Source organism: Ictidomys tridecemlineatus, unplaced genomic scaffold (genome assembly GCF_052094955.1).
Source record: "Ictidomys tridecemlineatus isolate mIctTri1 unplaced genomic scaffold, mIctTri1.hap1 Scaffold_761, whole genome shotgun sequence".
In the NCBI taxonomy this organism is placed as follows: domain Eukaryota; kingdom Metazoa; phylum Chordata; class Mammalia; order Rodentia; family Sciuridae; genus Ictidomys; species Ictidomys tridecemlineatus.
The window spans coordinates 3,778-22,080 of NW_027525565.1; the positions used below are offsets into that span (position 1 = coordinate 3,778).

Below are 18,303 nucleotides of genomic sequence, written 5' to 3' on the forward strand. Positions count from 1 at the left end.
TTCGTTTAAAACTGTAGCACAGGGCACCGGGCTTGAGGAAAAGACTCGGCTTTGCAGGGTACTGAGGAAAGACCCACACGTTTGTTAGAACATCTCTATGCCAGAAACTGGACAGACGCTGTCCCCATCCTAAACAAGGACTTTCTGGGGGGCAGGCAGAGTCCCCTCCCGGAGAAATCAGGACTTAAACTCCCAGTGGTTTTCTAGGACAGTGACCGCGCGATTCTCCCCTCTGATGGATGGTGAATTTCACCACTAGTTGCCATTGACCCCCAGATGATCAAACTCAGCCTGAGGGCCATGAGAAGCATTCTGTACCCCAAGAGGCCCACTGCACAGTGTCCAAGGCCACCTGGATCGTTATCAAAGTGATGGCTCCTTGTGTAAACTTTTCCTCCCTCTCTCCTTCCTTCCTGGTGGTGGGGATTCGGCCCGGGGTGCTGTACCATGAACTGCCTCCCCAGCCCTTTGTATTTCTATTTACTTATTTATTTTTAATTTTTCCTTTTAATTGTTGATGAACCTTCCTTCCTTCCTTCCTTCCTTCCTTCCTTCCTTCCTTCCTTCCTTCCTTCCTTTTCTTTCTTTCTTTCGTGGGGTGCTGAGACACAGGGCCTCACACGTGCTAACAAGTGCTCCACCACGGAGCCCCGCCCCAGCCCCCCTTTTTATTTTTTATTTTGACAAAAGACCTCACTAAGTGGCTGAGGCTAGCCCGGAACTTTCGATCCTCTTGCCTCAGCCTCCCTCATGGCTGGAATCACAGGTGTGCACCTACTGTGCACCTATGGCAGCCCCAATGTGCTCAACCCGTTCTTCTGCGACGTCTCCCCCCTGCTCAACCTCTCCTGCACCCACGCGGCCCTCACGGAGCTGGTGGACTTCATCTCGGCCATCGTCACCCTCGGGGTTCCCTTTTGTTTTCTTAGATCACCTCCACAGTTGCTCAGGGGAGCCGATACCATGCATCCCATTTTATGGAGGGAAAACTGAGGTTTGGTGCCAGCAACAACATGCCAGGAGTTATAACAGCAGACAAGGCAGAATCCTGGACCCGAGGCGTCCGCCCCCTGGTCACACTATCTGGGCCCCTTAGGTTGCCACCACCACGGGAGGCGCTGCCCTGGCCGAGTCCCGCGATGCCAGCCAACCCTGTACCCTGCTGTGCCCCGGAGCCCGCCTGACCCTGAGGCCCTGTGGTTCCACAGGCGTGCGCCGTGGGGGAGGACAGGGCGTGAGCAGGACCGCGCTCACCCCGGAGGCCCAGGCGGGGGACGCGAACTCCTGACCAACGCGGGAGTGCTTGACAGGGACCGCGGCCCAGAAAGGCCACAGTGGGTCCAGGGGGAGAGGCAGGGTTTCCCCGAAGGCTTCTCTGAGGACACAGCCTTCCCAGGAGGAGAAGCGTTCCCAGAAACGGGAAGGGCATGGGGGAGGGGTGCTGTAGACAGAAGGAGCTGCTCAGGGAAACCCCGTCAGGCTGGAGGGATCTTGGACCTTGGAGGACGTGGAAGGGGCCGGGGGCATCCGAGGGTGGGAGGACGTGAAGCAGGGCTGAGCTGAGCCTTGAGCACTGGGGGATCCGCACAGAGCTGAGGAGGGTCCTGGGAAGGAGCCTCTGTATCCCGAGGCAGCGAGTCCCGCTGAGAGTCCTCAGCAGAGAGCAGTCGCCTGCCTGGTCTCTGCCTCTGAAGACCCCGGGCAGCCGCCTGGAGAAGGCCACGGAGGGCAGCTTGGAGCTGACAGCTGAGGAGCCGTCACCCAGCCAGGGGCGCCCTCCAGGGCGAGGCGGGGGGGCGGCTCTGCAGGGTGCCTCATGGATGTGCTTCCTTCTCAGATGGAGCCGTCCCTGGAGCTGGCCAACGGGACCAGGGTCCAGCAGTTCATCCTGCTGGGCTTGTCCACCAGGATGGGCGTCAGGGGCGTCCTGTTTGCCGTCTTCCTGGCTCTCTACCTGCTGACCCTCCTGGAGAACACCCTCATCATCTCCCTCATCTGCAGCCACAGCCAGCTCCGCAAGCCCATGTACTTCTTCCTGGGCAACCTCAGCTGCCTGGAGATGTGCTACGTGTCCGTCACCATGCCCACCCTGCTCCTGGGGCTGTGGGTGGGACCCTACCACCTTTCCTTCGTGGCCTGCATGACCCAGCTCTTCTTCTTCATCTCCCTCATCTGCACGGAGTGCACGCTGCTGGCCTCCATGGCCTATGACCGCTACGTGGCCATCTGCCGCCCTCTGCACTACCCACTGCTCATGCGGCCCCGGGTCTGTGTGGGTTTGGCTCTGACTTCATGGCTGGGGGGGCTGGTGGTCTCGGTGGCCAAGACCACGTGCATCGCCAGCCTGTCCTACTGCGGCCCCAATGTGCTCAACCACTTCTTCTGCGACGTCTCCCCCTGCTCAACCTCTCCTGCACCCACGTGGCCCTCACGGAGCTGGTGGACTTCATCTCTGCCATCGTCATCCTCTGGGGTTCCCTTCTGGTGGCGCTGGCCTCCTACGTGGCCATCGGGAGGGCGGTGCTGCGCATGCCCTCGGCCGCCGCCCGCCGCAAGGCCCTCTCCACCTGCGCCTCGCACCTGGTGGTGGTGGGCATCTTCTACTCCGTCACCATCTTCATCTATGCCCGCCCCAGCCGCATAGAAGCCATGGACCTCAATAAAGAGCTGTCGGTCATCTACACGGTGGCCACGCCCCTGTGCAACCCGGTCATCTACTGCCTGCGCAACAGGGAGGTCCACGCGGCCTTCCGCAGGAGCCTGCACTGGTCCTGAGGCTGACCAGGTGGCCGGGGCTGGGGAGACCTCGGACGGCCCAGGCCCTACTTCTCATTGGGACGTGACACACACCACATACAGTGGAACTGGACGTGGGTGCCTTCTTGTGACTGGTGTCCTCCCCCGCGCGACGTTTGGGGCTGGTGAGTCTTGTCGGGTGCTGGGCGCTCACTCCTTCTCCGGGCTGAGCAGTGATCCTTTCCCTGGCGCACCACGCTCTGATTTCCGTCCGCTGCTGGCGGCGTCTGGCCCGTCCACCCTTGGCTGTGGTGACCTGACAGGCTGTGCACACGGGCCCATGAGGCTTTGAGCGGACAAGTCTCCCGTCCTCCTGCGTTCAGGTCGGGGCGTGCATGTGCTGGGCCGGGTGCCCTTTTCCAAAGCGGGCAGTACTGTGCCTTGACGATACCAAGTGCCCGGGAGGGCAGGTGGGCAGCCACACAGGGCCCTCGGAGCGGACTCAGTCCTGGAGGAGGGGCTGCTCCTGGTGAGCCCGTCACCCGTCCTCTGGGTTCCCCCGGGCCGAGGGGGCTTTGGGAAGGGGACATGCCTGCTCCATGCCCTGCTGGCACCAAGGCCTAGACCCTCTTGGCCACCCACTAGCATCTCTTACCATCTTTAAATGGTGTCTACACTTTGACCCAGGTATCCGCTTTGCAAATCTAAAAAAAAATCAAATCATTGTCCATAAAAGTAAGCGTCTGGGGCCGTTCAGTGTAGCATGGTTTCAGGTCTCTATTCCCAGAGGGAGCGTGGCCACTCACAGTAAGGGTGAGCTACGGGTGAACTGGGGGACCTCGCAGTGTGCCACACGGAGTCACTAAAACAAGAGTCAGCTCTGCGTACTGCGTGAAGCCGTACGGCATTCCTACAGGAAGATGGGAATTCTAGACTCTAAATAACTTAGATTTTGGAATTAGAAACGTTTAAATAAAAACTAGATGTCTACATGTCTGTGCACAGGGTTTTTTGAAGGTGTAAAAATAGTTCAAGAAAGGGAGGAGTTTTTTGTGAATTTCAGTAACTTAAGTTCTTCACCAATATTGGCGTGATGCTTGAGAGGGACGCTGGCGACGTGTGACTGTGTAAGTCGTGACTTTTGCACACGGCTGTAAGAATGTTCTGCAAAGGAACATGATGAAGGACGTCGCAGTGGCTCTCTGTTAGGATGTCCACAGCCCTGTGCATGTGAGGGACAGCTGTGGAAGGAGCTGTCTGCACACCGATGGGCCAGTTAAAACGAGCCAGCTGTCCCCACAGGGTCACCAAGAGTAATTTTATAAATAAACTTACCACCGTGAAAGACATCGACTACAGATTGTGCTGTGGAAAAGTCAGGTTGAAAACGGCCAAATGATTGTGTTTTACTTTGAAAATGTGCACATGTGACATTTCATCAAGATTGGAACACTGCACAGGTGGTCGTCACCGTGTGGGGACTCGGCAGGCCTGGCTCGGCTGGTCTCTTTGCTGGCAGTTGACAGTGTCCATGAGCACATACTGCTTTTGGGGTAAATTTTCACTTTTTAATATTAAACATGACTTTGCCAGAGACAGAGTGGGGCCTCCTTGTGTGCACAGGGAAGACCCCGGAGCGTCGGCCTCAGCCAGCCTTCCCCTGTGCCTGCTCCGCCGTCCCAGGGGCTGGGCGAGGAGACCCAGGCCTTCATTGCCCAACCCACGGCAGATCCCGCCAGGCCCAGTGGTCACCTCCTCTCGGAGTGAGGCCGCGAGTGCACCCTCTCCTCTGCTCCTGCCCGGCACACACACAGGAGCTTCCTCAAGTGGTGGAGACCTGGGCCACTCACTGAGGGACGCCCTGTCGCCTGGACCCTCAGGCACAATGACTTCCTGCTGTCCAGGCAGCCACAGCTTCTAGGGAACTCTCTGGACTGCAGACCACAAGCCCTTGACACAGACATCAGGGTGTCACTAGGGAGGGACGCAGGCAGAGCCGCTGAGCGCCTCGGCACCTGCTCTCCTGCCGAGTCTTCGCAAGAGGCCCCCAAGTCTCAGCCAGGACCAGCCACTCCGAGCTGTTCCCAGGTCTGGGGACAGGGACGTGCCCCCAGCGAGAGACAGGAGCACGGCAGCCCCTGCCCACACACAGCAGGACACACGTGGACACACGCAGACACACTCCCGCCCCAGGGCTGGTTCAGGACCAGGGGAGAGGAGCAGGAAGGGCCCCAGTGGGACCAAGAAGAGCCAGGGCAGCAGTCTGGACCGTGGAAGGAGGGCAGATACCCAGAGAGGGCACCTGAGGGTCCTGGGCCCAGCCCAGGCTGGCATCCAGGGCTCCTCCCCACACTGCAGCCGGGGGCCAGGGGCAGGAGCCAGGTCCTGCGCCCTGCACTCCCCGCTGCCCCTCAGTGACTGACCTCTCCTGGCTCACCACCACGTCTCTTCAGTGTCGAAGATGCACCGTGGGCTCCATGAAAGAGCTGAGCGTGCAGCCGCCATGGCCACGAGGGACGTGGGGAGCAGAGACCTGTGCCCTTCCTCTCTAAGAGCCTCAATGCCCCAGGCACGTCCCCACCTTGGGCACCAGGAGCAGGAGGAACAGAGGTCAGACGGGCTCTGGAGTGGCCATGGTGGCAGAGCCACCGCCCATGGGACCCGGAGCTCCTCCTGCCCCTCTGTGAACTTGGGTCTCTCTCTGTCTCTGGGCTCATGGTGGTACCTGCCCAGCACGGCTGACCGCTGGCTTCCTAAGGCAGACTCCACACAGAGCCCTGCACCCGGGTCGGGGCCCCAGGAGCTGTGCCAGCGGGTCCACACACCCTTCCCACAGCCAGCCCTGCCTGTCCTGTCCCCGTTCACCCCGGCAGCCTGCTGTCCCCAAGAGCGGGGTCTGCAGCAGAGGCAGGAGGAGGGAGCCCCTGGCCAGCTGAGGCTGGTGGAGGGGCTCCCTGTTCCCCAGACAGTGGACAACGGGGAGCCTGGGCGTGGCCCCAGTGCAGGTGACGGACAGCACCTGGCTGAGGTCCCTGGACTGGAGGCCCAAGCTCACTTCTCCTTCACCACCTGTCCCTGTAACGGTTCAGGCACCGAGGTTCTTACTGAGCCATTGTCCCCAGGGCCTCAGGGGGCAGCCCACACTCACGGCCAGGACTCCATCCCAGGGCCGCCCTGCGTGGGGTAGATGGGTACCGCGCCAGGGGACGGGCTCTCTGCAGATGGACGCCAAGGCCCTCAGGAGAATGGCGCCCTGTTCACTGGAGGCTCCTAATGCTGGGAAGGGTCAGGAGAACCAGGGTGGTAGAGGGCGTCACCAGACATTCCTGGGCGTCCTTGGTGGCCCTGGAGCGAAGTGACCCTTTCCCATAGAGTGTGTGACAAATCTTGCAAGTTCAAATGGAGCTTGGCCCACTAGTGCTCCTGGGTCCCCTCTGTCTCGAGGTCTACCCCTGCGCACGGCAGGTGGCTCTGTGGCAGTGCCCCCGCGGCAGTGTCGGGACCACGGAGCCTGCGGTCTGGGCACACGCTCACTGACACGAGGCTGGAGACGGACCTGCTTCTCCCCAGCCCCACGGCCCCTGGGTCGGAAGCCCCTGTGCTCACGGTGGAACAGAAGGAACGCTCTCGGGGGTCTCGTTCCTGTCTTCAACTGTGAGACTCTCCATCGACAGACATCTCAAAGCTCTACCAGGAGCCAAGCCCTTGAAGGGAAAGTCATGGTCCCTTTCCTGGATGAGGTCACAGGGTGGTGGTGAGAGAGAGAAGTGAGCAAATCTGTGCCAGATGAGGTCACAGGAGCCAGGCAGGAGCCCAGCAGCCTCCGCCCTGGGGAAGAACTCCGCTGACCGCCTCCCTGCTGTGTCCACTGTGCCCTGCGTCATCTAGGGGGGTGTAGGTGACCCCCACTTCACAGGCTTAACGAAGGCAGTAGCCACTGCTGACTGGGCACCCCGTGGGCACTAGTGTCAGGACAGGTGCTTGTGCACGCAAGTTCACTCGATTAGACAGTCCTGATGGGCATGACCGTCACTTTACAAATGGCTGTCGGGGACACGCAGTCTTCAAGGTGGAGCAGGAACTCCAATTCAGGCTCTCCTGCTCCAGGTTACAGGCCACTCTGCAGCACGGTTTGGATTTCTGGGTACCTGAGGGGGATCGTGCCACTTCCGCGCCAGCACACAGCTCCCCCAGGGCAGGAGAGGGAGGAGCTGAGTGACAGGTGCTCTGAGGAGGTGCAGCTGATCTCCAGGGTGAGCTGTGGGGAGGTGAGTGACCACCAGGCAGAGGGTCACTGCGGGCGCAGATGGGCCAGGAGCAAAGTGTGCTGGTGTGTGTGCACAGTGGGAAAGCAGGGGCGCACACTGGGTGGTAGGGATGTTAGCGTGAGCCCCAGAGGCAGGCAGGGACGCGGCACACCCTGCCTCGCGGCTGCCCAGTCCAGGCTGCAGCATCGTCCCCGGCGGCACTGCCATCCCTGAGAACACAGCTCCTCTGGAGTCACAGGCACAGGGACTTAAAAATAGCTTTATTTGATTGCAAAAAGGGAAAATAATCACATTAAGTTTGATAGCTCAATTGAACTGGACCGTCCAGGTTTGCACTTAGTGTTCCAAAACAGAGAAACGCCCGGGAACAGGTGCGGCTCGCTGAGGGGTGAACCTCGCACAGGGAGCTGGGGCGAGCCAGGGTGGGGGAGACGCTCTGAGCCCCTCTGAGCTGGCAGCGCCCCGGGCCTCTTCCTCCTGTCTCCCGTGGAGCCGAGGCTGAGCCTCCTCAGCCCTCCCGAGTCTGCAGGCTCCCTCTGCACCTGGCCTGCTGCCACATTCTGCGGGACGCTGCCTCTGCTCAGAACCCCTCGGCACCGAGCCACCCGAGAGCAGGGGTCACAGCTCAGCTTCCCGCCAGGGTCCTGCGCTGCAGGGGGACTGATGCAGAGCAGAGGACCCTTGGGTCACCCTCCCAAGCCCCCCCACACTCGTGAGAGGCTTTCACTTGGACGCCTTGTCTAAGTCCACAGAGGGCAGCTGGCCCTCTAAGGCCCAGCTCCTGGGCTTTAGCTGGTCCTTCTGCTTCCAGCTGCTGATAAAAGCAGGTCTCAGCGCTCGCTCGAGATCACGGAGGCGAGCAGCAGGGAGCGCAGAGGCCCCGGCCACCTCTCCACCGGCTCCCGACAGAAGTCCCTGACCCCCCGGCTGGTCACTCGGGGCGCTGCGTCTTCACCTCTCTTCAGGAAGCAGAATCTTTCTGGAATTTCCTTCAGGAAGGAAAAGCAGGACCTGCCTGGCCGTCGCTGAGAGGTAAGAAAGCAAGATGGCTTGGTTTAGGGACGGAGAGAGGAGTCACAGGCCACCCTCCTGCAGGCCACCTGCGGGGCCAGCCCCCCACAGCGGGAGACGCAGGCAGAGGCTCCAGGTCGGAGGTGCCGTCTGAGGTCACAGGCCAGCTGCAGACGGAGGGGACAGAGCCCGCTGTGACTGGATGACGGCACGATTCCAACTGAGATCCATAAAACCAACTGGGTCGACACGAGCCTGAAACAATGACCCAGAAAAAATAACACCAAAAGATGAAATTAAATTCAGACAGGACGCAGGAGGGGCACGTGGGGGAGTGTCGGGAGGTGTGCTGCCGGGTTTGCCTGCCCGTGTGGACTCTGCCGTGTCACTGTGCCTGGTCACCGTGCCGGCCGTGGTGACAGGCTGCTGACAGTGGAGCCCACCTCTGCACCCCGCCCACAGAGGCAGACCCCAAGGTCCCGCTGCGCCACGTGTGGTCTTTGTGCTTCAAGGCACCTCCTGACCCCACAGGTGGTGGGCGGTGGGCAGCACCGCCCTGAAGCTTTGGCCAGGCTGCTCCGGGCAGCAGGACCAGGGCCTCAGACCTCCCACGGGACTGGAAGCAGCTCAGCTGCGATGAAGGCTTCAGGCCCTCGAGCCGTCCCCACACTGCCCACTGTGTCCAGCAGACTGACCAGGGACACCCTGGGCATCCGGAGTCGTCCCTGGGGAATGACAACACAAGTAGCCCCTGGGGGGGCTCAGTCAGGTGCAGGGTTGAGGTGGGCAAGGGGCAGAGAAAGGACCACCACCAAGGGGACCTGAGAGGGAAGTGGTCCACCCAGGAGGGACAGTGCTGGGTCACAGCAGGAAACCCTTCAGTACCGAGGACAGCGCTGACATTACCTCCTGGTGGGTAGCCCAGGGGGTCAGAGCCCACGGCAGGGCAGGGCTGTCCTCCTGGGCCACAGCCAAACTCCACTCTGGACAGAGCTGAGCCCGCGCCGGGCAGTACAGACGTGGGCCTGGAGCTCCGAGCGCACTGTGCTCTGAAGAAGAGGGCACTGCGCTTGGCACGTCCAGTGTGTGCAGGAGCAGCCCCACGGGCTTCTGTGCAGACGGAAGCTCAGCCTGCCCACCAGGGAGCTCTCTGCCGACCGGCTCCGGGACTGACCTCTGGTGACGTCAGGCGGGGCTCAGAGACCACAGTGCACCCACCCCATCCAGGGCACCTGGGACGCCGACAGGTCTGGTGACACGGGGACACCGCTGTGGACACTGGGGTGGACTCCGGTAGCTGCGGGTCAGTCTTCCTGGACAATGCCTGACCTATTTGGAGTGTGCCGGTGCCGCTCTAGACCCTGGGAAGCGAGTGGGAAGTGCTCTCTGTTAAGCTGCACTCTGCCGCCCACCCTCTGGGTGTGCAGTGGTTTCTCGGTTTAGTCTCAGTTTCCGTTTCCTTGGTTCCTAGGGAAATGAGCGTATTTTCATGCCCTCGATTGTTGATGACCCAGGCATCCCTCCATCTTTCCACTGGAAAACTAGACATCAGCTGGTAAATGTCTTCACGTTGTACCTGGGGACCCCGTCACATGTACCCTAACCAGGTTCTGCAGGGGACTTGTAACTGTTGGGGAAATCAGAATCTCTCTGGATGACGGCAGGCTCAGTGCCTGACTTTCATGGGTCCAAGGTCATAAAACCCCTATCGTTTCCTAAGATCCTGGGGACAGTCACTTCATTTTATATTTTTAGTCCACCTGGGGCTGGGTTTGGTCCTGGGTGTGGCCAGGGGTCCAGCATGGATTCTCCCACAGCAGGTCACTGAGACGCGCCCACGTCCAGTACTGTCCTCACAGAGCTTGTGGTGGGCAGGTGTGTTTCTGGGCTTCGTTCTGTTACTCTTGTTACCTGTGAAGCTCGACTCGCACCGGGAATGTGTAATGGAGAGGACTGAAGAATGTGCCGGATGGAGGTGCAGCCGCCGGGCAGCCCAGGGAAGGAGGAAGCCCAATCCCCTCTCCCCACCGCCCTCCTCCTGCACCCTCACTACTTCCCTGAAGGTGCTGGGCTGCACTTTCCTGATGCACCTGGAAGGTCCCCCAGGGCTCAGCTGCAGCTGCTCATCTGTCAGGAACAAGCTCACCGGCCCTCTCCCGCCCCGCCCCCCAGTGTCCTCTGGCTGCCCCTCTGAAACAGGCCCCTCCAGACCTGGCTGAGCACATGCACCCTGACTTGCTTTCTCTTGGCATGTAGCCTCTGAAATTCTCTTTTCATATTTGTCCTCCCTGCCTCCCTCCCTCCCTCTCTCCCTCTAGATCATGAATTTCTAAAGGTCACCGGCACTGGTTTTGCTGTTTCTGGCACCTGGAACCTGGCGCATACTAAGTGACTCTCTGGTATTAAACACAAGTGATAAGGTCACCAGTGTGCCCAACTATTCTGCTCGCCGAGTCTCAGGTTGGATCCCCTGTGAGGGCCCAGAGAGGACGGTGCTTCTGCACCTCTGACCCTTGAACAGGTACTGACAGCTGAGCCAGCGAACAGAGACCCTCTGTCTGGGGCGGGGACAGGGGTGAAAAGGAATTCATCTCTGGGCTTAGAAAGCCCAGAACTGGGCCCACACCTGAAGCTGGGCACGGGCCGTTCCTCTCCCTCCCCCCTGGAAGGAGCTGCCTTTGCAGCTGCTCGGGGAGGAAGCCTCTTGGGGAAACATGACATCTCGTGCCTTTCCAACGAGCAGAGGCGACCCTGCTCCAGAAACCAGCCCAGTGGAGAGGGCACACGTCTCAGAATGATCGGGACTCCTGCTTTAGGACAGGACACACAGTCTCTGGGGAGAGGAAGGAAGTCCAGCAAGAACAGACCACTTAGGGCCTCGAGAAGCACTGACGTGGGCGTCCCCCTTGGGTGAAGCGCCCCCTCTGTTGCCTGGGTAGTGCCCTAGCGGCTCCCAGCGTGTGGGGTGCAGTCACCTCCACCCTACAGACAGTGACAGGCTCAAGGTTCAGAGTCTGGCCCCAGGCCACAGCCTCAGCGAGCCAGGCCTACGGTTTCCCTTTCCAGTTCCGCAAATTTGCACCTGTTCCTCCGAACGGATCAACCCACAGCCAGTCCCCAGGATCTCCAGGGGGTCTCCCTTGCCCTTCACGTGGGCGGTCTCTACAAACCTGTTTCTCTCTTCCTCAGATGGAGAGGTCTCTGGAATTGGCCAACAGGTCCATCAGCCACAGCTTTATCCTGCTGGGCTTGTCCACCAGGCTGGGCGTCAGGGACGTCCTGTTTGCCGTCTTCCTGGCTCTCTACCTGCTGACCCTCCTGGAGAACACCCTCATCATCTCCCTCATCTGCAGCCACAGCCAGCTCCGCCAGCCCATGTACTTCTTCCTGGGCAACCTCAGCTGCCTGGAGATGTGCTACGTGTCCGTCACCATGCCCACCCTGCTGGCGGGACTCAGCTCCAGTCCCCGCCGAGTGCCCTTCGCAGCCTGCATAGCTCAGCTGTTTCTCTTCGTCTCCCTCATCGCCACCAAGTGCACGCTGCTGGCCTCCATGGCCTATGACCGCTACGTGGCCATCTGCCGCCCTCTGCACTACCCACTGCTCATGCGGCCCCGGGTCTGTAGGGGCTTAGCCCTGTCCTCCTGGCTGGGGGGGCTGCTGGTCTCTGCGGTCAAGACCTCGTGCATCGCCAGCCTGTCCTACTGCGGCCCCAACGTGCTCAACCACTTCTTCTGCGACGTCTCCCCCCTGCTCAACCTCTCCTGCACCCACGTGGCCCTCACGGAGCTGGTGGACTTCATCTCCGCCATCGTCATCTTCTGCGGGTCACTCCTAGTTGCCCTGGCCTCCTACGTGGCCATCGGGAGGGCGGTGCTGCGCATGCCCTCGGCTGCGGCAGGCCGCAAGGCCCTCTCCACCTGCGCCTCGCACCTGGTGGTCATGGGCATCTTCTACACGGTCGTCCTCTTCATGTATTCCCGGCCCGCCCACATCGAGTCCACCGACCTCAACAAGGTGCTGTCGGTGGTCTACACAGTGGTCACGCCTGCCTGCAGCCCCATAGTCTACTAGCCTGCACCGGGCCATGCGTGCGGTGATGCTCGGGCCCTGCCCGCACGCAGTCTCGCGGGAACTGCAGGCCCACTGGGGCGCGGCAGTGCAGGGTCAAGAGCAGAGGTGCAGGCTTCGAAGCAGGTAGTGACCCCGAGGAAGCCAGGAAAGCCGGAGGAAGGTGGACTGAGCACCACCGCTGAAGGGAGGCTGGCAGAAGCAGAGGCTGGCGAGGAGACGAGGCGCCTGTGTGCCCCTCCCGTGGGAGAAGGGCGCGGGTGCAGGATCAGGCAGGGAGACTGCGGAACGGGAGCAGACGCTTTGGGGAAATGGGCAGTAATAACTCAGACCATTTAACGCCCTGCGCGCCTGCTGTGAAAAACAGGCCGGAATGAAGGCCTCCATTAGACCCGCGGTTACTGACTGGGAGCTGACCCGCGGCCTGCACTTAAAAGCAGGAGATGCCATTACCTGCCGCATCAGAGGTCTGTGGGCCACGACGACCGTGATTGCAGAGGGCCCGGTGGACGTGTGTGTGAATCTGGATGGACACGGGCAGGGGAGCTGGGGTTCAGGGAGGGACCGCGGGGTGCAAGTCCTGCTTTATGTGCTGGATATTTTGGATTGCTGGTGTCACCTTTATAGTTCAATAAATAAGTCACAGGATAAAAGAGGAACAGGAGCGGGTCGCCTTCCTTCTCATCACACCGATGACTTTAATTCTGTGGTGGCGCCCGGGAGGAGCATGTCCTGGTGCGGTCTGTGGGAGTGGGGTCCACAGGAGTGGGGGCCGTGGGAGAGCTGGTCTCTAGGGGCTTAGCCCTGTCCTCCTGGCTGGGGGGGCTGCTGCAGGAGGCATCTGGTGGCACACACAGAAGCTGTGGACGCTGGGTGCCTTGAGCTCATCTCTCCAGAGGCAAAGATAAGAGGGGCAGAGTATGCGCAGAGGGTGGGTGGGGGGACACACACTGGGCAGCTCTGCACCAAGGTGACCACATGCCAGTTCCCACTCTGACGGCAGTGGCCGTCGGGTCTGGACACTGAAGACCCTAGGAGTCTTAGGCTCCCGGTGTCTCCAGCCCTCTGCCCTCCGGCTCTGTCTAGGGTCGGACCTCCTGGACCAGGGGAGGCCAGGGTCCTGGCTTGGGCCAAAGCACTTAGTTACCCTCTTCTTGTGTCCTGATGGAGACGGTCAGAGTGAAACATGACCTCCCGCCCCTGGCTGGCAGAACCTCCCCACCTGGCCCCCCGCAGTGGACACAGGCCGAGGTGCAGCTGGACTCAGGGTCACTGTTCTATGGCATCCACCAGCCTTGGGAACACCAGAGCTGCCTGAGGTGGACAAGGGTGGCTGTGCAGAGACTTTGCAGGAACCTCTGCAAGCCAGAAGGTGACAACCTTGTGGACACTCAGGGAAGAGGACGAGTCCCCTGGGAGTCCACGCCTCCACCAGCCTCAGCTGGCCAGGGGCTCCCTCCTCTGCCTCTGCTGCAGACCCCGCTCTTGGGGACAGCAGGCTGCCGGGGTGAACGGGGGCAGGACAGGCAGGGCTGGCTGTGGTGGGAAGGGTGTGTGGACCGGCTGGCACAGCTCCTGGGGCCCCCACCGGGTGCAGGGCTCTGTGTGGATTCTGCCTTAGGAAGCCAGCGGTCAGCCGTGCTGGGCAGGTACCACCATGAGCCCAGAGACAGAGAGAGACCCAAGTTCACAGAGGGGCAGGAGGAGCTCCGGGTCCCCTGGGCGGTGGCTCTGCCGCCATGGCCACTCCAGAGCCCGTCTGACCTCTGTTCCTCCTGCTCCTGGTGCCCAAGGTGGGGACGTGCCTGGGGCATTGAGGCTCTTAGAGAGGAAGGGCACAGGTCTCTGCTCCCCACGTCCCTCGTGGCCATGGCGGCTGCACGCTCAGCTCTTTCATGGAGCCCAGGGTGCATCTTCGACACTGAAGAGACGTGGTGGTGAGCCAGGAGAGGTCAGTCACTGAGGGGCAGCGGGGAGTGCAGGGCGCAGGACCTGGCTCCTGCCCCTGGCCCCCGGCTGCAGTGTGGGGAGGAGCCCTGGATGCCAGCCTGGGCTGGGCCCAGGACCCTCAGGTGCCCTCTCTGGGTATCTGCCCTCCTTCCACGGTCCACCCGACTGCTGCCCTGGCTCTTCTTGGTCCCACTGGGGCCCTTCCTGCTCCTCTCCCCTGGTCCTGAACCAGCCCTGGGGCGGGAGTGTGTCTGCGTGTGTCCACGTGTGTCCTGCTGTGTGTGGGCAGGGGCTGCCGTGCTCCTGTCTCTCGCTGGGGGCACGTCCCTGTCCCCAGACCTGGGAACAGCTCGGAGTGGCTGGTCCTGGCTGAGACTTGGGGGCCTCTTGCGAAGACTCGGCAGGAGAGCAGGTGCCGAGGCGCTCAGCGGCTCTGCCTGCGTCCCTCCCTAGTGACACCCTGATGTCTGTGTCAAGGGCTTGTGGTCTGCAGTCCAGAGAGTTCTCTAGAAGCTGTGGCTGCCTGGACAGCAGGAAGTCATTGTGCCTGAGGGTCCAGGCGACAGGGCGTCCCTCAGTGAGTGGCCCAGGTCTCCACCACTTGAGGAAGCTCCTGTGTGTGTGCCGGGCAGGAGCAGAGGGGAGGGTGCACTCGCGGCCTGACTCCGAGAGGAGGTGACCTGCAGCTGGTTTTTACTGATTGATTGATTGCTTTTATTGCTACTGAAATTTATCAAAAAAACTTTCTTTAATTTTTAGTGCATGCCTCCTTCAAAAGTCCTGTGCAAACATTCATAGATGTGTGTGGCTTTTGTTTTTAAATAATGGTTTAAATGGTAATTGCAAAGCCTTTATTTCCTCTTTGTGATAGCAAATGTCCTTCCCCTGAGTTCTTTCACAGCCAAACACTTATTTAAAACTTTACTTGAAATTTACAGTGTAACGCGAGTTCACGACCAATGCAGGGACACAAACAGCTCTTCTCAGCACAGCTTCTTAACATTTCATGCCGTGGAGTTATCGTAATTAACTCTCATCATCTTGTTGACTGATATTCACATTTCCCAGACTGAGGCATTTAAAACAATGCCACAATAAATATCACTATGTGACTATTTCCAGTTTTCCTGCGAGCTGTTTGCAAGGGCGGCAACTTTGGCTCAGAGTTTAGGCACTTTGTATTTCTAATGCACTGTCACTGGGTACTCTCCAAGGGGCTAGCGCTTTTTGGGCAAAACCAGCAACATCTGGTTTTCCAAAGCCCCTTTAGTTCTAAGCGGGATGATCTTTTGCATGATGTCAACGTGTATGGGTTTCCCCTGGGGGACGGAAGGTCCTGGAGTCAGACAGTCGGAGGGCCGCGCAGCCTTGTGAGTCACTAAACACTCCACTGCATCCGGCATGTTTACAGGTGACATTTACCATATGTGAATCACAGCTCTAAAAAAAGTAGGGCCTTGGCCGACCGAGGTCTCCCCAGCCCCGGCCACCTGGTCAGCCTCAGGACCAGTGCAGGCTCCTGCGGAAGGCCGCGTGGACCTCCCTGTTGCGCAGGCAGTAGATGACCGGGTTGCACAGGGGCGTGGCCACCGTGTAGATGACCGACAGCACCTTGTTGAGGTCCATGGACTTGATGCGGCTGGGGCGGCAGTAGATGAAGAGGGCGGCCGAGTAGAAGATGCCCACCACCACCAGGTGCGAGGCGCAGGTGGAGAAGGCCTTGCGGCGGGCGGCGGCCGAGGGCATGCGCAGCACCGCCATGCCGATGGCTGAGTAGGAGGCCAGAGTGACCAGAAGGGTCCCGCAGAAGATGACGATGGCGGAGATGAAGTCCACCAGCTCTGTGAGGGCCACGTGGGTGCAGGAGAGGTTGAGCAGGGGGGAGACATCGCAGAAGAAGTGGTTGAGCACGTTGGGGCCGCAGTAGGACAGGCTGGCGATGCACGTGGTCTTGGCCACCGAGACCACCAGCCCCCCCAGCCATGAAGTCAGAGCCAAACCCACACAGACCCGGGGCCGCATGAGCAGCAGGTAGTGCAGAGGGCGGCAGATGGCCACGTAGCGGTCATAGGCCATGGAGGCCAGGAGGATGCACTCGGTGCCCATAAGGACTATGAAGAAGAAGAGTTGGGTCATGCAGGCCATGAAGGAAAGGTGGTAGGGTCCCACCCACAGCCCCAGGAGCAGGGTGGGCATGGTGACGGACACGTAGCACATCTCCAGGCAGCTGAGGTTGCCCAGGAAGAAGTACATGGGCTTGCGGAGCTGGCTGTGGCTGCAGATGAGGGAGACGATGAGGGTGTTCTCCAGGAGGGTCAGCAGGTAGAGAGCCAGGAAGACGGCAAACAGGACACCCCTGACGCCCAGCCTGGTGGACAAGCCCAGCAGGATGAACTGCTGGACCCTGGTCCCGTTGGCCAGCTCCAGGGACACCTCCATCTGGGTGGAGACAAAGGAAGTTTGTTGACACCTGGTTCCTGGAGATGCCTGGTGAAAACCACCCGGGAGGGTGCCCAGAGTGGCCGGGCCAGCGCCTGCAGTCTGATGTCCACTGGGACTGCTTTCCTGTTGTTTTGACAGATTCCCAGGACAAACTCTGAGCATGAGAACTTGTGGCTTTTCTTACTAAACCCATGACCTTATACAAACAATTCAAGGTTCTAAAAATTGGGAGATCAACACCTGCTTCCCCCGAGTGTGTTACGAAAATCAGGTGAGCGGACGGACGTCCAGCAGCTGTTCTGAGAGCCTGGGGGCCTGGCCTCTTCAGCCTGGAGTCCGAGGGGTCTATCGGGATGACTTCCTCTTGTTGTGACCTGCGTATGCTCACAGTATCATCTGAGCCTGCAGGAGGGTAGTACAGCTCCCTTGTTGCACATGCTTCTGTTTAAATGCATCTCCAGCCTTCTCTGTGCTGTGTGTCACCCACAGAAGGAAGAGCCCCAGCAGGTCCCACACAAGCTGCCTGCCCTGTGGCAGGAGGCCAGCGGCCAGGTCCTTCCCTGGTCCAGTTATGGTGCACACTTCCTGCTTTCCACTCTGACTCTGAGGAAAGTGAGGCCTGGAAGAAACCATGGGAGTAACGGGCCCATGGTCCAACAGCCACACCTCTACAATGGCTGCCTCTGGTGGCCGGAGCCTGCGTCAACCCAGCCCAGCTCCTCGGCCCACCTCCCAGCTCAGCTCCCTGTGTCACCTCCCAGCTCAGCTCCCTGTGTCACCTCCCAGCTCAGCTCCCTGTGTCACCTCCCCAGCTCAGCTCCCTGTGTCACCTCCCAGCTCAGCTCCCTGTGTCACCTCCCCAGCTCAGCTCCCTGTGTCACCTCCCCAGCTCAGCTCCCTGTGTCACCTACCCAGCCCAGCTCCTCGGCCCACCTCCCAGCTCAGCTCCCTGTGTCACCTACCCAGCCCAGCTCCTCGGCCCACCTCCCAGCTCAGCTCCCTGTGTCACCTCCCAGCTCAGCTCCCTGTGTCACCTACCCAGCCCAGCTCCTCGGCCCACCTCCCAGCTCAGCTCCCTGTGTCACCTCCCAGCTCAGCTCCCTGTGTCACCTCCCCAGCTCAGCTCCCTGTGTCACCTACCCAGCCCAGCTCCTCGGCCCACCTCCCAGCTCAGCTCCCTGTGTCACCTCCCCAGCTCAGCTCCCTGTGTCACCTACCCAGCCCAGCTCCTCGGCCCACCTCCCAGCTCAGCTCCCTGTGTCACCTCCCAGCTCAGCTCCCTGTGTCACCTCCCAGCTCAGCTCCCTGTGTCACCTCCCAGCTCAGCTCCCTGTGTCACCTCCCCAGCTCATCTCCCTGTGTCACCTCCCAGCTCAGCTCCCTGTGTCACCTCCCAGCTCAGCTCCCTGTGTCACCTCCCCAGCTCAGCTCCCTGTGTCACCTCCCCAGCTCAGCTCCCTGTGTCACCTCCCAGCTCAGCTCCCTGTGTCACCTCCCAGCTCAGCTCCCTGTGTCACCTCCCCAGCTCAGCTCCCTGTGTCACCTCCCAGCTCAGCTCCCTGTGTCACCTCCCCAGCTCAGCTCCCTGTGTCACCTCCCAGCTCAGCTCCCTGTGTCACCTCCCAGCTCAGCTCCCTGTGTCACCTCCCCAGCCCAGCTCCCTGTGTCACCTCCCCAGCTCAGCTCCCTGTGTCACCTCCCAGCTCAGCTCCCTGTGTCACCTCCCAGCTCAGCTCCCTGTGTCACCTCCCCAGCTCAGCTCCCTGTGTCACCTCCCAGCTCAGCTCCCTGTGTCACCTCCCCAGCTCAGCTCCCTGGCCCACCT

At 60.6% G+C, this 18,303-nt stretch overlaps 3 protein-coding genes across 12 annotated transcripts; 2 read left to right on the plus strand and 1 right to left on the minus strand.

Annotated features, from left to right (window-relative positions):
• The first annotated feature begins 1,837 nt into the window (after positions 1 to 1,837).
• LOC144374582 (olfactory receptor 6Z7-like) lies at positions 1,838 to 3,372 on the plus strand. The gene is given in 2 exon segments (XM_078037342.1): positions 1,838 to 2,390; positions 2,393 to 3,372. Coding segments are annotated over 2 exon segments (936 nt in total). The 3' UTR covers positions 2,776 to 3,372.
• Positions 3,373 to 7,227: 3,855 nt separating this feature from the next.
• Positions 7,228 to 12,089, plus strand: LOC101976980 (olfactory receptor 6Z7). 10 transcript variants are annotated; one of them, XM_078037350.1, is made up of 4 exons: positions 7,382 to 9,318; positions 9,487 to 9,570; positions 9,833 to 10,536; positions 11,205 to 12,089. In XM_078037350.1, the coding sequence occupies exon 4, from the start codon at positions 11,205 to 11,207 to the stop codon at positions 12,087 to 12,089; it is 885 nt and encodes a 294-aa protein (XP_077893476.1). In that variant the 5' UTR covers positions 7,382 to 9,318; positions 9,487 to 9,570; positions 9,833 to 10,536. The 10 variants fall into 10 exon arrangements, with proteins under 10 accessions (XP_077893472.1, XP_077893476.1, XP_077893479.1 ...); XM_078037353.1 differs by having other exon boundaries at positions 10,334 to 10,536; XM_078037352.1 differs by having other exon boundaries at positions 7,382 to 8,036.
• A 3,447-nt stretch (positions 12,090 to 15,536) lies between these two features.
• On the minus strand, positions 15,537 to 16,475 carry LOC101974065 (olfactory receptor 6Z7). The gene has a single exon (XM_005341511.3). It carries the CDS (start codon positions 16,473 to 16,475, stop codon positions 15,537 to 15,539), a length of 939 nt encoding a protein of 312 aa, XP_005341568.2.
• Positions 16,476 to 18,303: the final 1,828 nt, after the last annotated feature.

What these genes read in the sequence shown, in the direction of transcription:
- LOC101976980 (XM_078037346.1), top strand. Translation starts at nt 11,205, where the DNA reads ATGGAGAGGTCTCTGGAATTGGCCAACAGGTCCATCAGCCACAGCTTT.
- LOC101974065 (XM_005341511.3), bottom strand. Translation starts at nt 16,475, where the DNA reads ATGGAGGTGTCCCTGGAGCTGGCCAACGGGACCAGGGTCCAGCAGTTC.